We start from the raw sequence: 20,741 nt of genomic DNA on the forward strand, positions 1-20,741 counted from the left end.
CAATATCGTAATCAAAAAAACAGGCGTAGGTCAAAATCCAGAATATCCAAGAACAGGAACAGGACAAAAACCATGAAATGCTTGGTAATGCAGCAGGAAACACATACAATACTTTGCAGAGTGATATGAGTTTGAACCAGTTTTATAGTAACAAACAGGAAGTGGAATGTGAAGCATGGCATGATTTCAAAATAAAAGACCAGAGACATGAATTCAAAATAAAAGACCAACAACAAGAATACAAAAAGAACACAAGACAAAACCCTTACAGTTGTTTTCCTTTAACACGTAGATATTATACATTTCAGTGTGTATAAAAACGTAAGTAAATGTATGTGTGGTAAAAATACACAAGTATTCACTTTTTTCAATTATGTTGTGTTGCAGCCTGATACTATTTTTTTTCTCATTAATCTACTCACTGCTTAATAATGACAAAGCAAAAACAGAATTTAAAGAATTCTTGCAAATGTATGAAAAAAGAAAAACTGAACTGAGTAGAACAGTGGTTCCCAAACTTTTTCAGCGTGTGGCCCCCCTTGTGTAAGGTACATTCCTTCGCGGCCCCCCAAAGAAAATTTGTGACAAAAAACTGTTCTAAAACTCAAAATTTTAATAAAAAAACCATTAAATTATACAAAAAGGTAGTGCTTTTGGTAAGTAGCCTTATTTTTTTTTATTTAATTACACAGAATTCATGATAAATTAATGTATTTCATAAAATGTCATAAAACTGGGGCCACCCTGGCACCATCTCGCGGCCCCAAGTTTGAAAACCACTTAAGTAGAATACTGCATACTTTAAAAAAAATAGTATCAGAATGCATTATTAGAAATGTTTCACATTGTTAATGATTTCAGTAGATAAAAAAATTAATACAGAGTGCCACTGTTTGAATTGTTGCTAACACAACACTTGAAACAGTGAACACCGCAAAAATTTCAGCTGTTGTCATGATTATATGACCCTGGACCACATAACCTACATAAGTAGCACAGGTATATTTGTTGCAATAGCCAACAATAGGTCAAAATGATCGATATTTTATGCCGAGAATCATTATTAAGTTAAGATCATGTTCTACCATAAATATATAAAAATGTATTTATCTTTGTAATATGTGTTGCTAAGGCCTTTAACAAAAAATGTGCACCTTCAGATTCCAGATTTTCAAATACTGTAGTTGCACCCCGGACAAATATTGTCCCATCCTAAAAAAAATAGTAATGGAAAGCTTATTTATTCAATTTTCTGGTTTTGTGATCCAAGGTCAAAATACTCAAAACTACCTGAACATTTGTGCAACATTCTGGTCTAAAGAGTCATATTTAGAGTAAATTAAGAGTATAGCATTGCAGTATTTGTATTAGACCTACCTGAGTGTTCATGCTGATGATTGTAAATTATTTTACAACATAATACATTATTTTTTATTGACGAGAAAAATCACAAAAATGTTTTCTTACAAAAATCTCATTTATTTAAACCACAAATGAAAATGATCAACATTTCAAACTCGCTTGGCATTCTTTCTTTTGAAGAACACAAAAGAAGATATTTGAAAATGTCTCTGCTGTGTTTCTGCAAATATGAAAGTGATAGTGGGTTTCAGACACATGCAAAGTCCAGTTTCACACAATGCATAAGTGAACTGCACATTTGCAGCACAAACTGTCTAGCGTTAATGTTAACAAGTTAGAGCATTAACACTGCACATGTGAGCATCACAGATGTAGAGCTAAAGCAACCGTGCTGCAATCGTTTCATCGCCGAGCCTGTGCTGCATCCATACGTAATATGTATGGCTTGAACTACTGATCCACTTGTTTATCTGACATTTGTGACGTAGGAAACCGAGGCAATTTCAAACCGCTTTTGATACGATCTTTAGAAAACTCCAATTTTATGGAGAAAATACTCAGCAATGGTGCTGAATGATGAAATTGCACATGGTTTGTCTTGAAGCATAATAAAAACATCACATAGACATAATGTATAAACATTAAACAACAACATAAACCTTTTGACCACATCAGGGGACTTTAAGCTTCAAAAAGTAAAGCAATCAGGCCAAATAAAATATGGTGATGACACATAATCAAACCACCTGTTTTCCTGTTTTGAAATCCTGTATGTTAAAACAAAACTGAAAGACAACCTTGTATAAATAAAATGCTGACAGAAGTGCAACATACCAGTGATTCATACAGGTTTCCTGCTGCCCCCATATTGCATTCAACAGGGAACATACATACTGATTAAAAACAATGTAATGTATAACTCGTGATAAAAGCATTTGCAAATGCATTAATGTAATGGGATGCAACAAACCAATGCAAAAAGCATGTTGCACAACATCCAAGTTTCAACCTCTGATCTTTTATTAAAACCACATTTATCTCATACAGTTTCCATTTTGCATTAGATTTCACCATGACTGAGCAGGCTGCCAAAAGCTAATTGTGTTATTTTGTAGAAGAACATTCGTTTCATCTCCAATGACTCGGCTTATCTGAAAATAACCACCACTGCATTTCACTATTTAATGATATTTTACAGATAAAAGACAGACTCATTCAGACATTTTAATGAACTTTTATTTTAGCAAGCACATTTTCAATTAAAAGATAAACTTCACATTGCTCAGTCATTTCTTACCGCGCTCCCAAGAACATGACTTGGCCAGAATTTAAAAGCAATAAAACAAGGCAGGAATGCTTTAGGGCTGTTTTGCTTATATTGTGGAAATGACTTTTTTTTTAAACCCCCAACATGTTTTATTTTTCTGTTTTTCTATTTTTATTTCTTTTTTTTTTAAATACCTTACAAGGCCTAGGATTCTCTTCTCTAGACCTGGCTCTTTCTAGTTTCTTTTTTACATATCGTTTTAGATTCTTTTACAATGTTTTCTGTGTTTTAGGTTTTTACAATGTTTAGTTTTTCCTCCCGGTGAAGCTTCAAGGCTGCCCCCTATGAAACACAAACATTATGAACTCAGTTTTCAAGCAGCACAAACATTCAATATGAATGTGAAAAACAACAGGACCTTTCAAACATGCACTCATTTCTGCAGAATTTTGATTTAGGGTCACATGGTAACATGCAAACATGCAATCAGTCCTGGCAATTTTCCAGAATGAGACGATTTCTGTTTTGGTCCTTGTGTGAACAAAGCAACCATAAGAGTGAACAGGAACAACCTTAAAGGGAAAGTTCATCAAAAAATGAACGTTCTACATCATACACTCATGAATGCGTCCTGGCAGTTACCGGAAGCTAGTTATTATAGTTTATAAAGTATTAAATATGGATTATTTTATTACAAAATCACATCGATTACCCTTACCGTGGGTTCACACCAGCCGAGATTGAGGCGTCAAATTCGCGTCTACCACGTCTAGTTTGCCGCTTAAACATTTGAGTCCACTCCCCTCATTCACACATGAAACTCTAGGCATCGGGACATCCACGCGGAAATCCGCGCCATGGGAGGGGCTTCTGCGACTGGGAAGTTCAAACTTTTCAACTCGCGCGCCCTCCGCGGCAAAGCTCAATACGCGCCATTCACGCAAACTAGAATTGCGTCTAACGCGCGCTTAACGCCTCATTCGCCGCGAGACCTCCTGACGCGCATCAATGCGTCTCCACATTGACTTAACATTGAAATCACTTGCGCTCGACGCCTCTACCACGGCTGGTGTGAACGCAGCATAATGCAGGGTTTACACAAGATATGGTAGAGGTGGCAAGCGTGAGTGATTTACATGTTAAGTCAAAGCAAAGACGCGATTAGGCCTCCTGCGGCACGGTACGTGCGGTAGGCGCAGCCCGAATGGCCCATGCGAATTAAGCGTTGCCACGGGAAACGCGCGAGTTGAAAAATCTGAAGTTCGGCAGATTTCCGTGCCATGTTAACCAATCAGGACCTTGCTGTAGTAGTGACGTGATTACAGGAAGGGAGCGCAGTCTCAGCGGAGTCGCAAGAGCCCCTTCCATGACGCAAATCTCCGCGCGAATGTCTCGAATGACCAGACCTTCACATGCGGCTTTCACGCGCAAATGACGCGAGCAAACTCAAATGTTTAAGCTTCCAACTACGCGCGAATAGCGAGTTTTTGCCGCCTCTACCGCGGCTGGTGTGAATGTACCATTAGAAGGCCTTTATTAACCAACTGGAGTCGTGTCTGTGGATCACTTCTGTAAAGGATGGATGCACTCCAAAATCAGTAGCACCACCATTATAAAGCTTGGAAGAGCCAAGGTAGTTTTCGCTGAACTATTCCTATAAGTGACATGATTCTTCACTTTCTTAAATTGGGTGTATTCGTTTTTTTATCTCCCTTATCTGCTTAAAGGTGGAGTGCACGATTTCTGAAAAACACTTTGGAAAAGGGAGTCGGCTCGAGTACCAAAACACACTTGTAGCCAATTAGCAGTAAGGTGCGTGTCTACTAACCGAAATCATTGCCTGGGTTGTGTATGTGTGGGGTGGTCCAGATTCTATTGGGTTAGGGGCGTGTTTGTTTAGGTGATTTCAAATTTCAACATTGGCTTGATAGAATACCTAGAATACCTTTAAACTAGGCATTCTGATGACGTGTGAATCAGCAAACATAAGTACATAAACCCACATTTTTTTACTGCAATTTAACAGGTTGCATGTGTAAAAAGGCCTACTGATATCAACAGACACATTGTATACCTGGCTTAGACACTTGGCACACCAGTAGAGTTGGTCACAGTTTTCTGAGCGGCTTCTTTAGCTTGGTGAGCCTGAAGCACAGCCACTGCCTCATCAACCTGTCGGCACATAAACAGCCTCCTTACAACACACTCCATTTTGTTCAGTCCATATTAACTACTGTCCATGTTTCACATGTAAACCAAAAAAGCAACGACCCTTACCTTGGAGCGCAAAGACTCAGGAGACTCCAGCATGTGGAGAAGCTCGGAGTTGTCTATTTCCAGAAGCATGCCGGTGATCTTGCCAGCCAGGCTGGGATGCATGTTCTGGATTAGCGGGAAGAGGCGCTCACCTAAAAGAGGAAAATGCCATGTTAAACCCAAAAAGAGTTTTAACATTAAAGGATCGTTCACACAAAATGAAAATTCTGTCATCGTTGACTCACTCTCATGTTATTACAAACCTGCATAAAATTTCTTTGTTCTGATGAACACGCATAAAGATATTTTGAGGAATGTTTGTAACCAAACCGTTCGTAAACCCCATTTACTTCCATAGTAGGAAAAAAGAATACTATGGAAGTGAATGGGGCTCACAAACTGTTTGATTACAAACACTCCTCAAAATATCTTCATTCGTGTTCATCAGAACAAATAAATACAATTAATACAAAAATAAAAACAAATAAAGCGATATATTTGATATATCATTTTGAAGGACTTTTTTGGTGTTTAAAGTCAAAGTTGTTCCCTGATCCCTGTTTTCTACCATTATAAAGCTTGGAAGAGCAAGGACATTTACTAAAATAACTCCAAATGTGCTTGTCTGAATGATGATGCACATATGTATCTCAGATTGCTGGAGGGTGAGTAAATCATGGGGTAATTTTGAGATTTGGTCGGAGTATCATTTTAATAGAATAACCCTCACCCAGCATCTGCTTTTGCTCCTGTGGAGGAGCAGCGGCGAGCATGGAGGCGGTCAGCGGCTCCTGTCCTTGCACATGTACGGCAGGCTGAGAGAGCGTACAAATAAAAAAACAATTTTAATGCAAATTCTCTTGATCGTTCAGACTCAAAGGGTTCATTTAAAGCCAATTGCACAGACACATACCTGCTGCATCGAAACCTGAGGCTGTGTGTTCATGTGCTGCTGTGGGTTGCGAACGCTGGGGGCATATTTGTACTGAGGTACGCCCCGCACTGGGGGTGCGGCTGCTGCCGTCGCAGCAGTTGTGGGACGTGGACCCATAGTCTGAGTAGCTGGAGAAAGAGAGAGAAAAACAGAGGATAAAGAAATCTAGTATGATTGTCTCCAGACTTTACAAGCTAAAGCAAAATTAGTTTAATTTCTTCTTAATGTATTTGCTCTGAAATGGCTTCAAAAAGTGACGCCTTTTAAACAAAAAAGCACTAACAACAAAAGTATAATATAAGGCAAATGAAAACAAGAAAGATAAAGCAGTAATAAAAACAGCAGTTAAAGCCCGGGATACGCTGCCTTGAACAGCTAAAAATCGTGCAGTGTATCCCGGGCTTAAGGCTATTAAAGGTCTTAGCAACGCGCTGTGTGGACATCATGCGGGGCACCTGGGAGGCCGGACGCATGGTGCTGAAGGTCTGAGGTCTTGGAGCTGAGGGCCGCATGGTGCCTGGCATGTTCTGGAAGTCTGCAGGAAATAAATTATTCAGTTAAACATTATGAATTACCACCTGGCTTTGCTTGAGACGTGTAACAGCAAGGTAGAGATTTGCCCACTGACTTACGCTGAGGACGGACACCTTGCGTGGCCCAGCGGGGACTGGGTCTGAGCTGGGCGAGCTGACTGGTAGGGTAATATGCAGCTCTGTTCTGGGCTTGTGACACAACAACACTGTTAATATACAGTAGCATAGTGTTGTCAAAAGTACCAGGTCTAATAAATGTAATTAACATGACCACATTTTCTCAAGTACCGGAACCACCGGAATACCGGTCCTACCCAGAACTGATGTGCTGTTTGTGCACAGTTAGTTAGTCGGGAAATACACTCACCTAAAGGATTATTAGGAACATCATACTAATACTGTGTTTGACCCCCTTTTGCCTTCAGAACTGCCTTAATTCTAAGTGGCATTAATTCAACAAGGTGCTGAAAGCTTTCTTTAGAAATGTTGGCCCATATTTATAGGATAGCATCTTGCAGTTAATGGAGATTTGTGGGATGCACATCCAGGGCATGAAGCTCCCGTTCCACCACATCCTAAAGATGCTCTATTGGGTTGAGATCTGGTGACTGTGGGGGTCATTTTAGTGGTGCATTATCCTGCTGGAAGTAGCCATCAGAGGATGGGTACATGGTGGTCATAAAGGGATGGACATGATCAGAAACAATGCTCAGGTAGGCAGTGGCATTTAAACGATGCCCAATTTGCACTACGTGGCCTAAAGTGTGCCAAAAAAAACATCCCCCACACCATTACACCACCACCACCAGCCTGCACAGTGGTAACAAGGCATGATGGATCCATGTTTTCATTCTCTTTACGCCAAATTCTGACACTACCATCTGAATGTCTCAACAGAAATCGAGACTCATCAGACCAGGCAACATTTTTCCAGTCTTCAACTGTCCAATTTTGGTGAGCTTGTGCAAATTGTAGCTTCTTTTTCCTATTTGTAGTGGAGATGAGTGGTACCCGGTGGGGTCTTCTGCTGTTGTAGCCCATCCTGCTCAAGGTTGTGCGTGTTGTGGCTTCACAAATGCTTTGCTGCATACCTCGGTTGTAACGAGTGGTTATTTCAGTCAAAGTTGCTCTTCTATCAGCTTGAATGAGCATTTTCGCCGCATACTGGATGTTTTTCCCTTTTCACACCATTCTTTGTAAAACCTAGAAATGGTTGTGCATGAAAATCTCAGTAACTGAGCAGATTGTGAAATACTCAGACCGGCCCGTCTGGCACCAACAACCATGCCATGCTCAAAATTGCTTAAATCACCTTTCTTTACTATTCTGACATTCAGTTTGGAGTTCAGGAGATTGTCTTGACCAGGACCACACCCCTAAATGCATTGAAGCAACTGCCATGTGATTGGTTTTGATTAATGAGAAATTGAACAGGTGTTCCTAATAATCCTTTAGGTGAATGTAAACTCAACAGTATATATTTTATATTGATATTTAACTATGTGTTGTTAAATTAGTATAGCTTTGCGTTTTGCTTTGTTACCGAGAACTGTACAATTTTACTGGTATCAGTACTGACATTTTGGTACTGTGACAGCACTACAATATATGCATACAGAAAGCATCTGTGACTAACTGAAACAATGATAGTCATTCTAGTATGCATGTTTACTTGTGGAATAGCAGTCATGAAGTAGCCTGATGGAGGAGCAGGCTGGTAGGGGTTGATGACGGGGTTTGGCACCGCACGGACGCTGGCCATCCTCTGCATGTACTGGTTGGTTAGATGAGCCTGTCGTTCCTCTTTACGCTGAGCCAAAGCCACATACAGCGGTTTGGTGGCCACGATGCGGCCATTCATCTCGGTCACCGCTTTGGTGGCTTCTTCAGGAGAAGAGAAACAGACAAAACCGAAGCCTTTACTGCGGCCGCCGTCCATCATGACCTGAGACAGCAGATAAGAGTCAACAAAAAATTTGGGTCTACAATAGATAGTGAAAGATGAAAAAAACACAAACAAACAAAAACTTCTACATATACGTTACATAAGTAAATTCGGTAGTTAAATAACCAAAATAATTTTTTTTATTACATTTTAATAAATTATTAATAGTTTTTGCATATTGAAAGTACTTTAAAAGCCATCATATACATTCAGATCATAGAGAATATCCAGTATGTATATTAAAAATCAGGTCAATGAAGACTGATACACTTTCGTACCTTGGCACTAGTGATTGTACCGAAGGGAGCAAACTCTTTACGAAGGCGCTCATCATCTATGCCATCATCCAGGTTCTTCACATACAGATTGACACCCTGTAAAGAGAGTAAATTACTTACAAGTGCTGCCTTTACCTCAACATACAACAAACTAAATTGTTTTTCACAAACAGCTGTACATAGTCTTGTCTCTGTCCCCAGTATCCACTAGAGGAATTTGGGGCCCATGGACTAATAATTTACTGTCGTAGCCATTGTGGCCAGTACGATTCATAGAGAAGAAGGTACTGAATTTGACTTGGCTGCAGAGGTCAGAGTTCAACCTCACTGACCTGGTAGCGAGTCATGCGGTCCTGCTTCATCTGTTCAAATTTGCGCTTGAGCTCTGTTTGGCGCTCCACCTTTTTCTGAGCGCGACCCACATAGATGAGCTTCCCGTTTAGCTCTTTCCCATTCATCTCATCCACCGCCTGATGGAATGAGAGTAAAGTCACCACGTATAGTTGTTTGATACCTGTCCAACATGCCATATTTTTACAGAGTTCAAAGGTAGACTGACCCTTTGGGCATCTTCGTGCCTCTCAAAACTCACAAAACCAAAGCCTCTGGATTTTCCGTTTTCATCAGTCATTACGCGGATGCTCATAGCAGCACCTTATAAAATAAGACAACTCCATGTAAACCTGCACAATCAAAATAAATCAAACAGTATTGCTATTATAGTACTTACCGTATTTGCTGAAGACATCCTTAAGTTTGTCGTCATCCATATCTTCTCCAAAGTTTTTAATATACACATTGGTGAATTCTTTGGCTCTTGCACCAAGCTCAGCTTCTCTCTCTTTGCGAGATTTGAAACGTCCTACAAACCTGATTGCAATAAAAATTCAATAAATTATAATTATAACAGTTATTACGCATATCCCATGATGTACTTAACCATTTTTACACTCTTAAAAATAAAGGTGCTTCACAATGCCATACGTTAACCTTTTTTGGCGGCATGTAACCATTAACATCTGAAGAACCAAAAAAGGTTTGTCCAAAAAGATACTTCAGACTACAAAAAGCTTAAAAAGAAATTTGAGGAACCAAAAATGGTTCTTTTATGGTACAGTTTCTTTATTTTTTTTGCCAGCAGAGGTCTGGACAATACTTTTCTAACTCTAGGAACAAAGGTAGCAAATGCTGTAACTGGTGCGGTACCCTTTGAAAAAGTACAACAAATGGTGCTTTTCCATTGCATAGTACCCCACGAGTCGGGTCAGCTCACTTTTGGGGGCTTTTTCACTGGCTACATGACATAATACCGGGTACATAATAATACAATCTTCCAACGATGCTCCCTTTGTTGCTCGCTCCCACTTTTTGTATGATGTCACAGCAGTAGGCAATGCAAATATAAGGACACACCTAATGTATAATCCCTCCCACTTTAAAGTACTAAATGGAAAAGCTAACCAAGCCAAAGTAAAGTGAGCTGACCCGACCCGTGGGGTACTATGCCATTGAAAAGTGTCTTTAGTACTTATTTAAAGGGGCGGTTTCCCGGACAGGGCTTATCCTAGTCCCAGACTACAATGCTTGTTTGAGCTGCTTTAATTTCAAAACACCTTGTACTGACGTATCTTAACATATATCAGTGCCATTGTTTTGTCTCAAGATGCACAGCAGTATTGTTTTTTGTAAGGTTTGTTTGTAAAAACGACTTAAAGGCAGGGTGCAAGATTTTTGAAAAACACGTTGGAAAAGGGAGTCAGGCCGAGTACCAAAACAAACATGTAGCCAATCAGCAGTAAGGTGCGTGTATACTAACAGACATCGTTGCCTGGGATGGGTATGTGTGGGGCAGGTCCATCAAAAGAGGGTCCAGATTCTATTGGGGTAGGGGCATGTTTGTTTAGGTGATTTCAAATATCAACATTGGCTTTCAGAGATCATGCACCCTGCCTTTAAATGTCCTAACTAAGGCCTAGTTCTGGATTAATCTAAACCCTGTCTGGGAAACCGCCCTAAAGAATACATATTACCAGTTACATATTGAAACCAAATGTATATCGGGTACAATAGAGGACATAAATTGAAGGATCATCACCATAAATGGCTGAGCGTGCGGGTGTTCTTTTTGTTGATGCGCCCATTTTTAAACTTGTTTTCAATCAAATTTTTTTGGTCCGCCATCCACCAATTGAATACTTCTTCTATTGCATTGCTATATTATTAAATGGGGCATACAGCCTAATTTTATAACTTATTTATTTAGCGGACTCCTTGGCTTTGGACTGCGGACCACCAGGAGTCCCTGAACCCCCTTTGAGAGCCCCTGGTTTGATGGACCCAGTCATAGCTGAAAAACTGCTTTGCCAAGGTGACACATCAAATGTCATGTGAGAGTAAAAACTTAAACTTAGATTTTAACACAATTCAATTTTATAAACACAACTTAAAATGTTAAGATATTTTTACAGAATCTCACTATTGTAAGTGATTTAAATCAAATAACATCTACTGTCTAATAAAGAAATCTGTTGCGACTCCAATGTCTTTTAACATTCATTGAAAGATTTATAGATTTGTGAAAAGATTTTCAAAATTAATGATCACTACTGGGACAAGAAATACTTTTATCAAAACCCATATAACATGTCATACAGTGTTGGTACATAATGGTGGAAACGTAGTCACCTTTAGCAGGTGTAACAGGTTAATTTAGTACGCTGGATAAATAGTCACCACACAAGCCCCAAAAAACCAAGCTGGTTAGTTACCCCAAGTTAGTTAGCAATCACCCTTCCAAATGTGTATAAAAAAGTCAAACTTACACTTTTCTGTCATTCAGCAACATGCCGTTCATTTTCTCAATGGCCCTTTCAGCAGCCTCCTGGGTCTCAAAGTGCACAAAGCCGTACCCCTTTGAGCCATTCTCGTCGCAAACAACCTTGAGAAAGGACATCAGGAGCAAAAGCACGATGTCATGCCCCCGCTGACCAGTTCAAAAGCACCCATGCACCAAATTTCCCACACTCACTAGAAACATCCTTATCGTCCCAGCAAACAATTAACAGACATTTGCCCCTTACTTTGCATGACAAGATGTTGCCGAAAGCAGAAAAGGTGTCATAAAGGGCCTTGTTATCGATAGACTTGTCCAGGTTCTTGATGAAGATGTTCCCAACACCACTCTTCCTCAGAGAGGGATCACGCTGGGACCACATGATGCGGACAGGTCTGCCCTTGATCACGTCGAAGTTCATAGTGTCTAAAGCCCGTTCAGCTGGAAACGAAAGCAGGTAATAATAACACAATGTGACTTTAACAGAATCTGAAACTTAAAATGCCATGTCAGTTTTAGTTTCATAATTGTTCAGAGATTAAAGGGGTGGTTCAATGGTATTTTATGCATTCTGACTTATTAAGACAGTTATAGAGTTGTTTCCTCGTGCTAAACGTAGGCAAAGTGTCAAAAAAAGCAGTTGGGCGTGTTACAGAGTATTTCTGTGCCGAATGCACTTCGCCAGGGTTCGTACAAGTTTTGGAAAGTTTTTTTCTATTATGGGTCCAGCTGACATTTCAGGGGTTTCTATGCGCATCACTTCTTTTTATGGGCACTTCCCCGGAAAACCCCGCCCACCCGTCAAGCTAGAACTTAAACATCACATCACGCGACAGGTTTGTTTAAAACTCAACAATGACATGAAAGAAGAAGTGTGTTTTTGGAGGTAAGGAGAAGAAAGCCAGCCTTATGGAAACAATGGATATAGTTTGTTATTCGGGGTAGCAGCAGAGATTTGCGTGTGTTTGATGCGCTGGATTTCATTGAAAAGTCCCAACCGGGTCATGAGTTGCATGCGGTAAATAAGACTTCTGTCTTATGTTGGAAATAGGTGCGTGCATATTATATAAATGACACGAACATGTAGTGAATCATCAGTTAAAACAGTGTTGTATAGTGTTGCATGACTCGTACTCGCTCCTCCCGCGGTAGTAACTCCTCCTTCTTCTTTTTTCGTACGTTATCGGAAAGAATCGATAAAGCTAATCTTTCCTTTATAAATCGGATTAAACTAAAGACTCTTCGGAGATATAAAGGATGTCATACTACTCTATAGGTACTCCAGATTAACATCAGAAATGCAGAAACAACGTGTGTTATGTGAGCTTTAACATTATTTTGGCCTCTTTAGGCTGCCAACCAAAATTTGAAATGATAAACAAGACTAGATAAAGAATAAAGCAAACATTATAAAAACCCAAGTGAATGTTTCTCAACCAAAGGACCTCAAAAACCTCAAAGACGGCATCAAAATGACCTAAAGTTATTTAAAATATGCATTAAATAAGCTAAAACAACTAATAATAGATACTTCTTTGGTTATTCTTCATAATGAACATCTTTTTTATAATGCCATTTTGTAATGAGTTTTGGGGGCCATAAAGTCAAAAAGTTGCGATCTACTGCTCCAAGTCAATGATTCTTTTTAGGAATAAACTTATATGGGTAAAAAACACAAAACTGACCCCAAATTCAGTAAAATCATTAAAATGTAGGTGCAAAATTAAATCTGGGCCTTTGGTACATTAAGGATGTTATCACTAATTTATGATGCCAATTGCACCACCGCTGTGAAAACAAACGTATGTCCATTTGGAAAAAGCACCAAATTTAGAAACCATTTGTCCTGGTTGCCAACAAACCACAAATCACTTCCTCATCATTTTCTCATTTGAAAGCGATGTTGAAGAAATTGTGAATCTGAAGTAGTAAAATAAAATGTCAATTCTTCACAAATTAGAAAGTTGCAGATAGTAATGATGTTCTGTCTGTGATACTAATTCATTGTCCATGACACCAACATGCATAGACCTGTATTGTGTATGATCCATATGATTATATCTGAACTCAGTTGGACTGTTTTCACGTGACCATCCTCAGCTGTCAAAAAAAATGTCAACCTAACTAAAAATCTGTTATGACATAAGTACATTTCTCCTGTTATTCATGTGCATCACTGACAGCTTTAGATGTGCTGATGTCATTTATCTTTACACTACACTCTCTGCTCCACCCTCCTCACCCTTAACATACAGAATCCATACATACAGTTGCTTTTATTCATGCAAAACCACGCAACACTTCATTTAAAGCCTCGCCTTTATATAAAAATGTAATTAATGCATGACATTAAAAACGACATGGTTTATAACTAGATTACAGATGTGCGCAGTATACGACCCCATTACTTGGATCTGTATGAGTCAACCGATACTTTACATGTCATTTTTTAGCGTGTCATCACTGTTAAAGGTTTATTTACACACACACTTACCGTCTGCCGGCTGCTGGAAGTTGACATAGGCGTAACCGAGCGATCTGCGCGTGATCATGTCCCTGCACACGCGAATAGAGAGGATGGCACCGGCCGGGCTGAACTTCTCATACAGCATTGCTTCAGTCACGTCCTGGTGCAGGTCACCCACATACAGCGAGGCCATGGGGTAACTGGGAGCGCTGGGGTTCATTTCGATTTCGCTGTCAATTTACAGACACGGAGGAATTCGCTTGTTTCTCTGAGCTAGCGCTTGAGCTCAACTACGTATGAATACCGTTAGCTGTCCGGCTAATTTCAACACGCCAATTCTCCAAATTTAAAAGTCTAAAAGAAAATCTTAACGGACCAATTGAAGCGCTTAAAATGAGTAGTATTCAGGGTAAAAAAATAAAATGGCGAATAAATCCGAAAACCGACGTATCTAGCAAACCGCTCGGCCTCTGCAAGCTCACTGACGTCCCTTTAAACTGTCGTTATTTCTTCAGGTTGGTTGCGATGCTTTAGGCCTCGTGCTCCCGCTTAACCTATTCTTGTTTTAAAGGAAATAAAGGATTTTTTGGAGTTTTTAAAAGTTTTTAAATTTTTTTGTATTTTTTATTTTTTATATAACGTGTGCCGAGGCGAGCTACAGAGCACACGCGCACTCACACAGCACTAACAGCCGGGGGTTCGGGAGAGAGGGGCGGGAGGGCTGTCACATATATATCTGCTATTACGTCATCTGCCATGCACTCTCATGTCATTGTGCACGCGCAAAGATGCTTAACGGGTTAAAGATGATAGCGCTAAACAATCAATCGCCAATTATCTTTTAGGACGATATTTCTTTGTTGAGTTTTGTAAAACATACTGGGGGTGAATGACACTGAACGTTAAATAAAATAATATAAAATAAAAGCGCGATGGTTTCTGACTAACACATTTAGTTAACTTAAAGTTAAAAAGTATTTAAGGTGTTATATTAAAATATTAAATTAGATTCATATATTAGTAATCATGTTTTTTGGTGCAGTGATTGGGAGAGAGCCATGGTTTTATTACAGAAAACCATGGTTTGATCATGATTGTTTTGTGGTAACAAAAGGATTTTTAGAAGGGAACACAATTTACAAATAAATGACAGCCTTTACCTCCAAACACCAAGTCTTTGAATATCGTGATTTGATCAAACAGGACATAGTGGTCTTTGATCAATACAGGAGCACGTTGTTCACTTTTCATTATTCCTGTGAGTTTCTTTAATTACCAGTTTTACATAAATGCTTTGAAGTCATAGTGCAGTACTATTATATCAAAAAAAATACTCAAACCTTACTGAGCTTGTACTTTAAAGTATGAGGGAGAAAACTTTTGTAAGAAAGTCATTTTGACTTTAGCTAATATCACCATTAGGGGGAGTCACACACCTTGCTGAAACAATTCAAGCTCAGATACCATCACTGAATATTAAAACCAATTTTTATCTGAAAGCAAATAAATTGGCTTTGCTCATTACAAAAGTTGGTTTTGAGAATTGTTATGTTTACATAAACATGACTTTGGTCTGGGCTTCAGTTTATGGTCACAGATAAAACTTTCTAATACATAATGTATAGTGTAATACATAATAATGTAATAGTGTAATACATTTTTAGTAATTTAGTAATCATAATGTAAATAGATAATTTTCTGTATAAATTATGTGGAATTTCATCACATGATCTTGATCTGAAAGGCTTTAATGAGTTATGTTTCTGTGTGGATCTGGGCTTTAGAGGGTCTTTTGTCGATCTGGGCTATAGAGGGTCTTGTATTGGTCTGGATATGGACTTTACATTGTCTGGATCTTGGCTTTACAGGGTCTTGTGTCGGTCTAGATCCGGGCTATAGAGGGTCTTTTGTTGATCTGGATCTGGGCTATAGAGGGTCTTGTATTGATCTGGATATGGGCTTTACAGTGTCTGGATCTTGGCTTTAAAGGGTCTTGTGTCTGTCTGTGTCTGGGTTTAGATGGTCTTGTGTCGGTCTAGATTTGGGCTATAGAGGGTCTTTTGTTGATCTGGATCTGGGCTATAGAGGGTCTTGTATTGGTCTGGATATGGGCTTTACAGTGTCTGGAACTTGGCTTTACAGGGTCTTGTGTCGGTCTGGATCTGGGCTTTAGATGGTCTTGTGTAGGTCTGGATCTGGGTTTTAGAGGGTCTTGTGTCAGTCTGAAACTGGGCTTTAGATGATCTTGTGTTGTTCTAGATTTGAGCTTTAGAGGGTCATTTGTTGATCTGGATCTGGGCTATAGAGGGTCTTGTATTGGTCTGGATATGGGCTTTACAGTGTCTGGATCTTGGCTTTACAGGGTCTTGTGTCGGTCTGTATCTGGGTTTAGATGGTCTTGTGTTGGTCTGGATTTGTGTTTTAGAGGGTCATTTGTTGATCTGGATCTGGGCTATAGAGGGTCTTGTATTGGTCTGGATATGGGCTTTACAGTGTCTGGATCTTGGCTTTACAGGGTCTTGTGTCGGTCTGTATCTGGGTTTAGATGGTCTTGTGTTGGTCTGGATTTGTGTTTTAGAGGGTCTTGTGTTGATCTGGATCTGGGCTATAGTGGGTATTGTATTGGTCTGGATATGGGGTTTACAGTGTCTTGATCTTGGCTTTAAAGGGCCTTGTGTCGGTCTGTATCTGGGTTTAGATGGTCTTGTGTCAGTCTGGATTTGAGTTTTAGAGGGTCATTTGTTGATCTGGATCTGGGCTATAGAGGGTCTTGTATTGGTCTGGATCTGGGCTTTACAGTGTCTGCAACTTGGCTTTACAGGGTCTTGTGTCGGTCTGGATCTGGGCTTTAGATGGTCTTGTGTAGGTCTGGATCTGGGTTTTAGAGGGTCTTGTGTCGGACTGGATCTGGGCTTTAGATGGTCTTGTATAGGTCTGTATCTGGGTTTTAGAGGGTCTTGTGTTGATCTGGATCTGGGCTATAGTGGGTCTTGTATTGGTCTGGATATGGGCTTTACAGTGTCTTGATCTTGGCTTTAAAGGGCCTTGTGTCGGTCTGTATCTGGGTTTAGATGGTCTTGTGTCGGACTGGATCTGGGCTTTAGATGGTCTTGTGTAGGTCTGGATCTGGGTTTTAGAGGGTCATTTGTTGATCTGGATCTGGGCTATAGAGGGTCTTGTATTGGTCTGGATATGGGCTTTACAGTGTCTGGATCTTGGCTTTACAGGGTCTTGTGTCGGTCTGTATCTGGGTTTAGATGGTCTTGTGTAGGTCTGGATCTGGGTTTTAGAGGGTCTTGTGTCGGTCTGTATCTGGGTTTAGATGGTCTTCTGTTGGTCTGGATTTGGGTTTTAGAGGGTCATTTGTTGATCTGGATCTGGGCTATAGAGGGTCTTGTATTGGTCTGGAAATGGGCTTTACAGTGTCTGGAACTTGGCTTTACAGGGTCTTGTGTCGGACTGGATCTGGGCTTTAGATGGTCTTGTGGAGGTCTGGATCTGGGTTTTAGAGGGTCTTGTGTTGATCTGGATCTGGGCTATAGTGGGTCTTGTATTGGTCTGGATATGGGCTTTACAGTGTCTTGATCTTGGCTTTAAAGGGCCTTGTGTCAGTCTGTATCTGGGTTTAGATGGTCATTTGTTGATCTGGATCTGGGCTATAGAGGGTCTTGTATTGGTCTGGATATGGGCTTTACAGTGTCTGGATCTTGGCTTTAAAGGGTCTTATGTCAGTCTGTATCTGGGATAAGATGGTCTTGTGTCGGTCTGGATTTGGGTTTTAGAGGGTCTTGTGTTGATCTGGATCTGGGCTATAGAGGGTCTTGTATTGGTCTGGATCTGGGCTTTACAGTGTCTGGAACTTGGCTTTACAGGGTCTTGTGTCGGACTGGATCTGGGCTTTAGATGGTCTTGTGGAGGTCTGGATCTGGGTTTTAGAGGGTCTTGTGTTGATCTGGATCTGTGCTATAGTGGGTCTTGTATTGGTCTGGATATGGGGTTTACAGTGTCTTGATCTTGGCTTTAAAGGGCCTTGTGTCGGTCTGTATCTGGGTTTAGATGGTCTTGTGTAGGTCTGGATCTGTGCTTTAAATGATCTTGTGTTGGTCTAGATTTGGCCTATAGAGGGTCTTATATTGGTCTGGATCTTGGGATTACAGGGTCTTGTGGCATTCTGGATCTGGGCTATAGAGGGTCTTGTATTGGTCTGGATGTGGGCTTTACATTGTCTGCATCTTGGTTTTACAGGGTCTTGTGTCGGTCTGGATCTGGGCTTTAGATGGTCTTGTGTAGGTCTGGATCTGGGCTTTAGGGGGTCTTCTGTCGGTCTGAAACTGAGCTTTAAATGATCTTGTGTTGGTCTAGATTTGGGCTATAGAGGGTCTTGTATAGGTCTGGATCTTGGCATTACAGGGTCTTGTGTCATTCTGGATCTAGGCTATAGAGGGTCTTGTATTGGTCTGGATGTGGGCTTTACATTGTCTGGATCTTGGTTTTACAGGGTCTTGTGTCGGTCTGGATCTGGGCTTTAGATGGTCTTGTGTAGGTCTGGATCTGGGCTTAAGAGGGTCTTGTGACGGTCTGAAACTGGGCTTTATATGATCTTGTGTTGGTCTAGATTTGGGCCATAGAGGGTCTTTTGTTGATCTGATCTGGGCTATAGAGGGTCTTGTATTGGTCTGGATCTTGGCTTTAGAGGGTCTTGTGGCATTCTGGATCTGGGCTTTAAAAGGTCTTGTGTAGGTCTAGATCTGGGCTATAGAGGGTCTTTTGTCGGTCTGGACTTGGGCTTTAGAGGGTGTTATATCGGTCTGGATCAGGGCAAAAACTAGTACTCAGCATGTCTAGGCAACTCCAGTTCTGCTCTAACACATGCAATGAAATTGACCTTTCCAGATCTTTTAAAACTCACAACCTCAGTGAAGTTTATATATTAGTACTTCATATTTTTTCTGTAAACCCTCTTCAAAAATGTGCATTGTGAAAAGTGCTATATACTACAAAGACATTCAAGGGATTTATAGACATCGATGTGCAGGATCTCAGTACATCAATAATGTAATTTTTATAGGGCACAACTATTGTTTGTAATCATTTACATCAGTGACTTGCTAACATGCTTAATGTTGTGTTGTCTATTTATTTTATACTGTAAGTACATTAGGCTTTATTTATACTCCTATGTTTAATAAAAATCCACTATATTCTTTCATGTTGACCCAACTAAATCACTGGATTTGTATGTGTACATTAAATATCACAAGCAGTTTGCTGAAACACAAATTTCCGATTTTAATTGTACTAAGGATGCCCATATTAAGATTTGCCTCTGAAATGCTGGACGAACTGAATAACCCACATCCGTCTCATATGCCTGTGTGATTTTTCATTACTCAGAGAAGTTTCTGTATCCCTAAATTGTTTGTGTGGATTACTCATCCCCTCTCCACAGAAGTTCCGCTGTTGTTTCATGCAGTCCAGCTGTCTCCATAGCAACATGGGCCCATCCCACAGCCATAGCCCGAGGCTCTTCATTGACACACCCAAACTGCATTTCCAAGAAGCTTTTCAGACATATAGGAATATAGGAGGTTCAAATTCTTTTAATAGTACCATTTGATTTATATTTAACAACAAAAAGAGATTATTTCTGTAATGTAAAAAACTTTACTGTATCTGTATATGCTTACAAAATATGTTCATATTACACTTATCGAGCATTTATTTATATATTTAATTGTTAGAAATGCCTAGTTGTGGTTTTAAATCTGCATACTTGTAAAAAATACATGTAAACATCATGCAATAAACAAACAAATCACATCAAGATTGTAAAATGGGAAATTTTACTGGGGAGATAAGGACATTTGTTATAATTCACCTGTTATGAAAGTCACCCGTCCTTGGTCCACTCCTCGGAATCTGGTGCAGGGCTCAAAGGCCTTTGCAAACCCAAATGACTGAAGCTTCCACTGAGATTAAATAACCCATTTCCTGCTTCGCATGTTAAACAGGTCTTAGAAAACAACCGCTTGACCACCATCACCACTTCAAGTCAAAGTGGAGGTTTTCTATTAAAGCCATGTCCTGAATAAAATTAAAGCATAGTTCACCCTCAGATGGGATTTCGGTCTTTCTATCTCCCATTAAATAAAAAGTGTAAACCAGAATATTTCTTGAAAAAAAATTAAAGGTTCATATGATTGTATTTGAAGAACAAACTGATATTGGTAATTCTCGCGAAATTTGACTTATGAGGTGTCATGAAACATTTTGATAAAAAAAAGTAAATGAAAAGTAAGAGTATCAAAATAAGAAGCATACAGTTACAAACATCTCTTCAAGTACTATTTTGTACATGATTTCAAATGACATCATAAAAACCAATTTTGTTGCTTTTTCCACATTCAATGGGTAAAGTTTCATTACCGCAACGTGTCCATGACTGGTTTTGGGTTCTTTGACATGGAAATATTTATAATTAAAAAAATCTAAAAAAAAATAAAAAGCTTCAGTGCATGTTATACTATAAACATTACAGTAAAGAAACATGTGGTATTTGGTGATCATTGGTAAATGTAGAGACAATAACAAGTAATATAAATGTGTCCAAGAAAAATTTTCTCATCCTCCGCAACAATTTTCAATCATTGTTTAAGCCCTCAATGATCTAACATTTAAAAAATAAATTGTTGGGACATAATTGACTGTGACACTCAAGATGGCTACCAGGTAAGCAGTTCTTATTTTTTCTCTCCAGATAAAAGTTGAAATTTTGTTTGTCATAGAACCTAGACAATTTTCATTACCGAAACATGAGTTTGTAAATGCATATAATTAATGTTATGTTGCGGTAATGATCATTTTTT

At 39.6% G+C, this 20,741-nt stretch overlaps 1 protein-coding gene and 1 non-coding gene across 3 annotated transcripts; both read right to left on the minus strand.

Moving 5' to 3' along the window:
• Window positions 1–2,580: 2,580 nt before the first annotated feature.
• On the minus strand, window positions 2,581–14,595 carry pabpc1b (poly A binding protein, cytoplasmic 1 b). Of its 2 annotated transcripts, none has more exons than XM_073858175.1 (15): window positions 13,903–14,595; window positions 11,656–11,849; window positions 11,398–11,513; window positions 9,306–9,445; window positions 9,135–9,229; window positions 8,908–9,045; window positions 8,576–8,671; window positions 8,024–8,297; window positions 6,452–6,541; window positions 6,241–6,354; window positions 5,799–5,944; window positions 5,616–5,700; window positions 4,907–5,037; window positions 4,704–4,801; window positions 2,581–2,971 (listed from the first exon to the last, which is right to left on the minus strand). In XM_073858175.1, the coding sequence occupies exons 1-14, from the start codon at window positions 14,093–14,095 to the stop codon at window positions 4,709–4,711; spliced, it is 1,905 nt and encodes a 634-aa protein (XP_073714276.1). In that variant the 5' UTR covers window positions 14,096–14,595; the 3' UTR covers window positions 2,581–2,971; window positions 4,704–4,708. The 2 variants fall into 2 exon arrangements, with proteins under 2 accessions (XP_073714276.1, XP_073714277.1); XM_073858176.1 differs by lacking the exon at window positions 2,581–2,971 and adding an exon at window positions 3,058–3,201.
• On the minus strand, window positions 8,747–8,882 carry LOC129412715 (small nucleolar RNA SNORA5). The gene has a single exon (XR_008633817.2). It is a non-coding gene; the product is annotated as a small nucleolar RNA SNORA5 (small nucleolar RNA).
• Window positions 14,596–20,741: the final 6,146 nt, after the last annotated feature.

The sequence above is a fragment of the Misgurnus anguillicaudatus genome, chromosome 20 (assembly GCF_027580225.2).
Source record: "Misgurnus anguillicaudatus chromosome 20, ASM2758022v2, whole genome shotgun sequence".
NCBI classification, from domain to species: domain Eukaryota; kingdom Metazoa; phylum Chordata; class Actinopteri; order Cypriniformes; family Cobitidae; genus Misgurnus; species Misgurnus anguillicaudatus.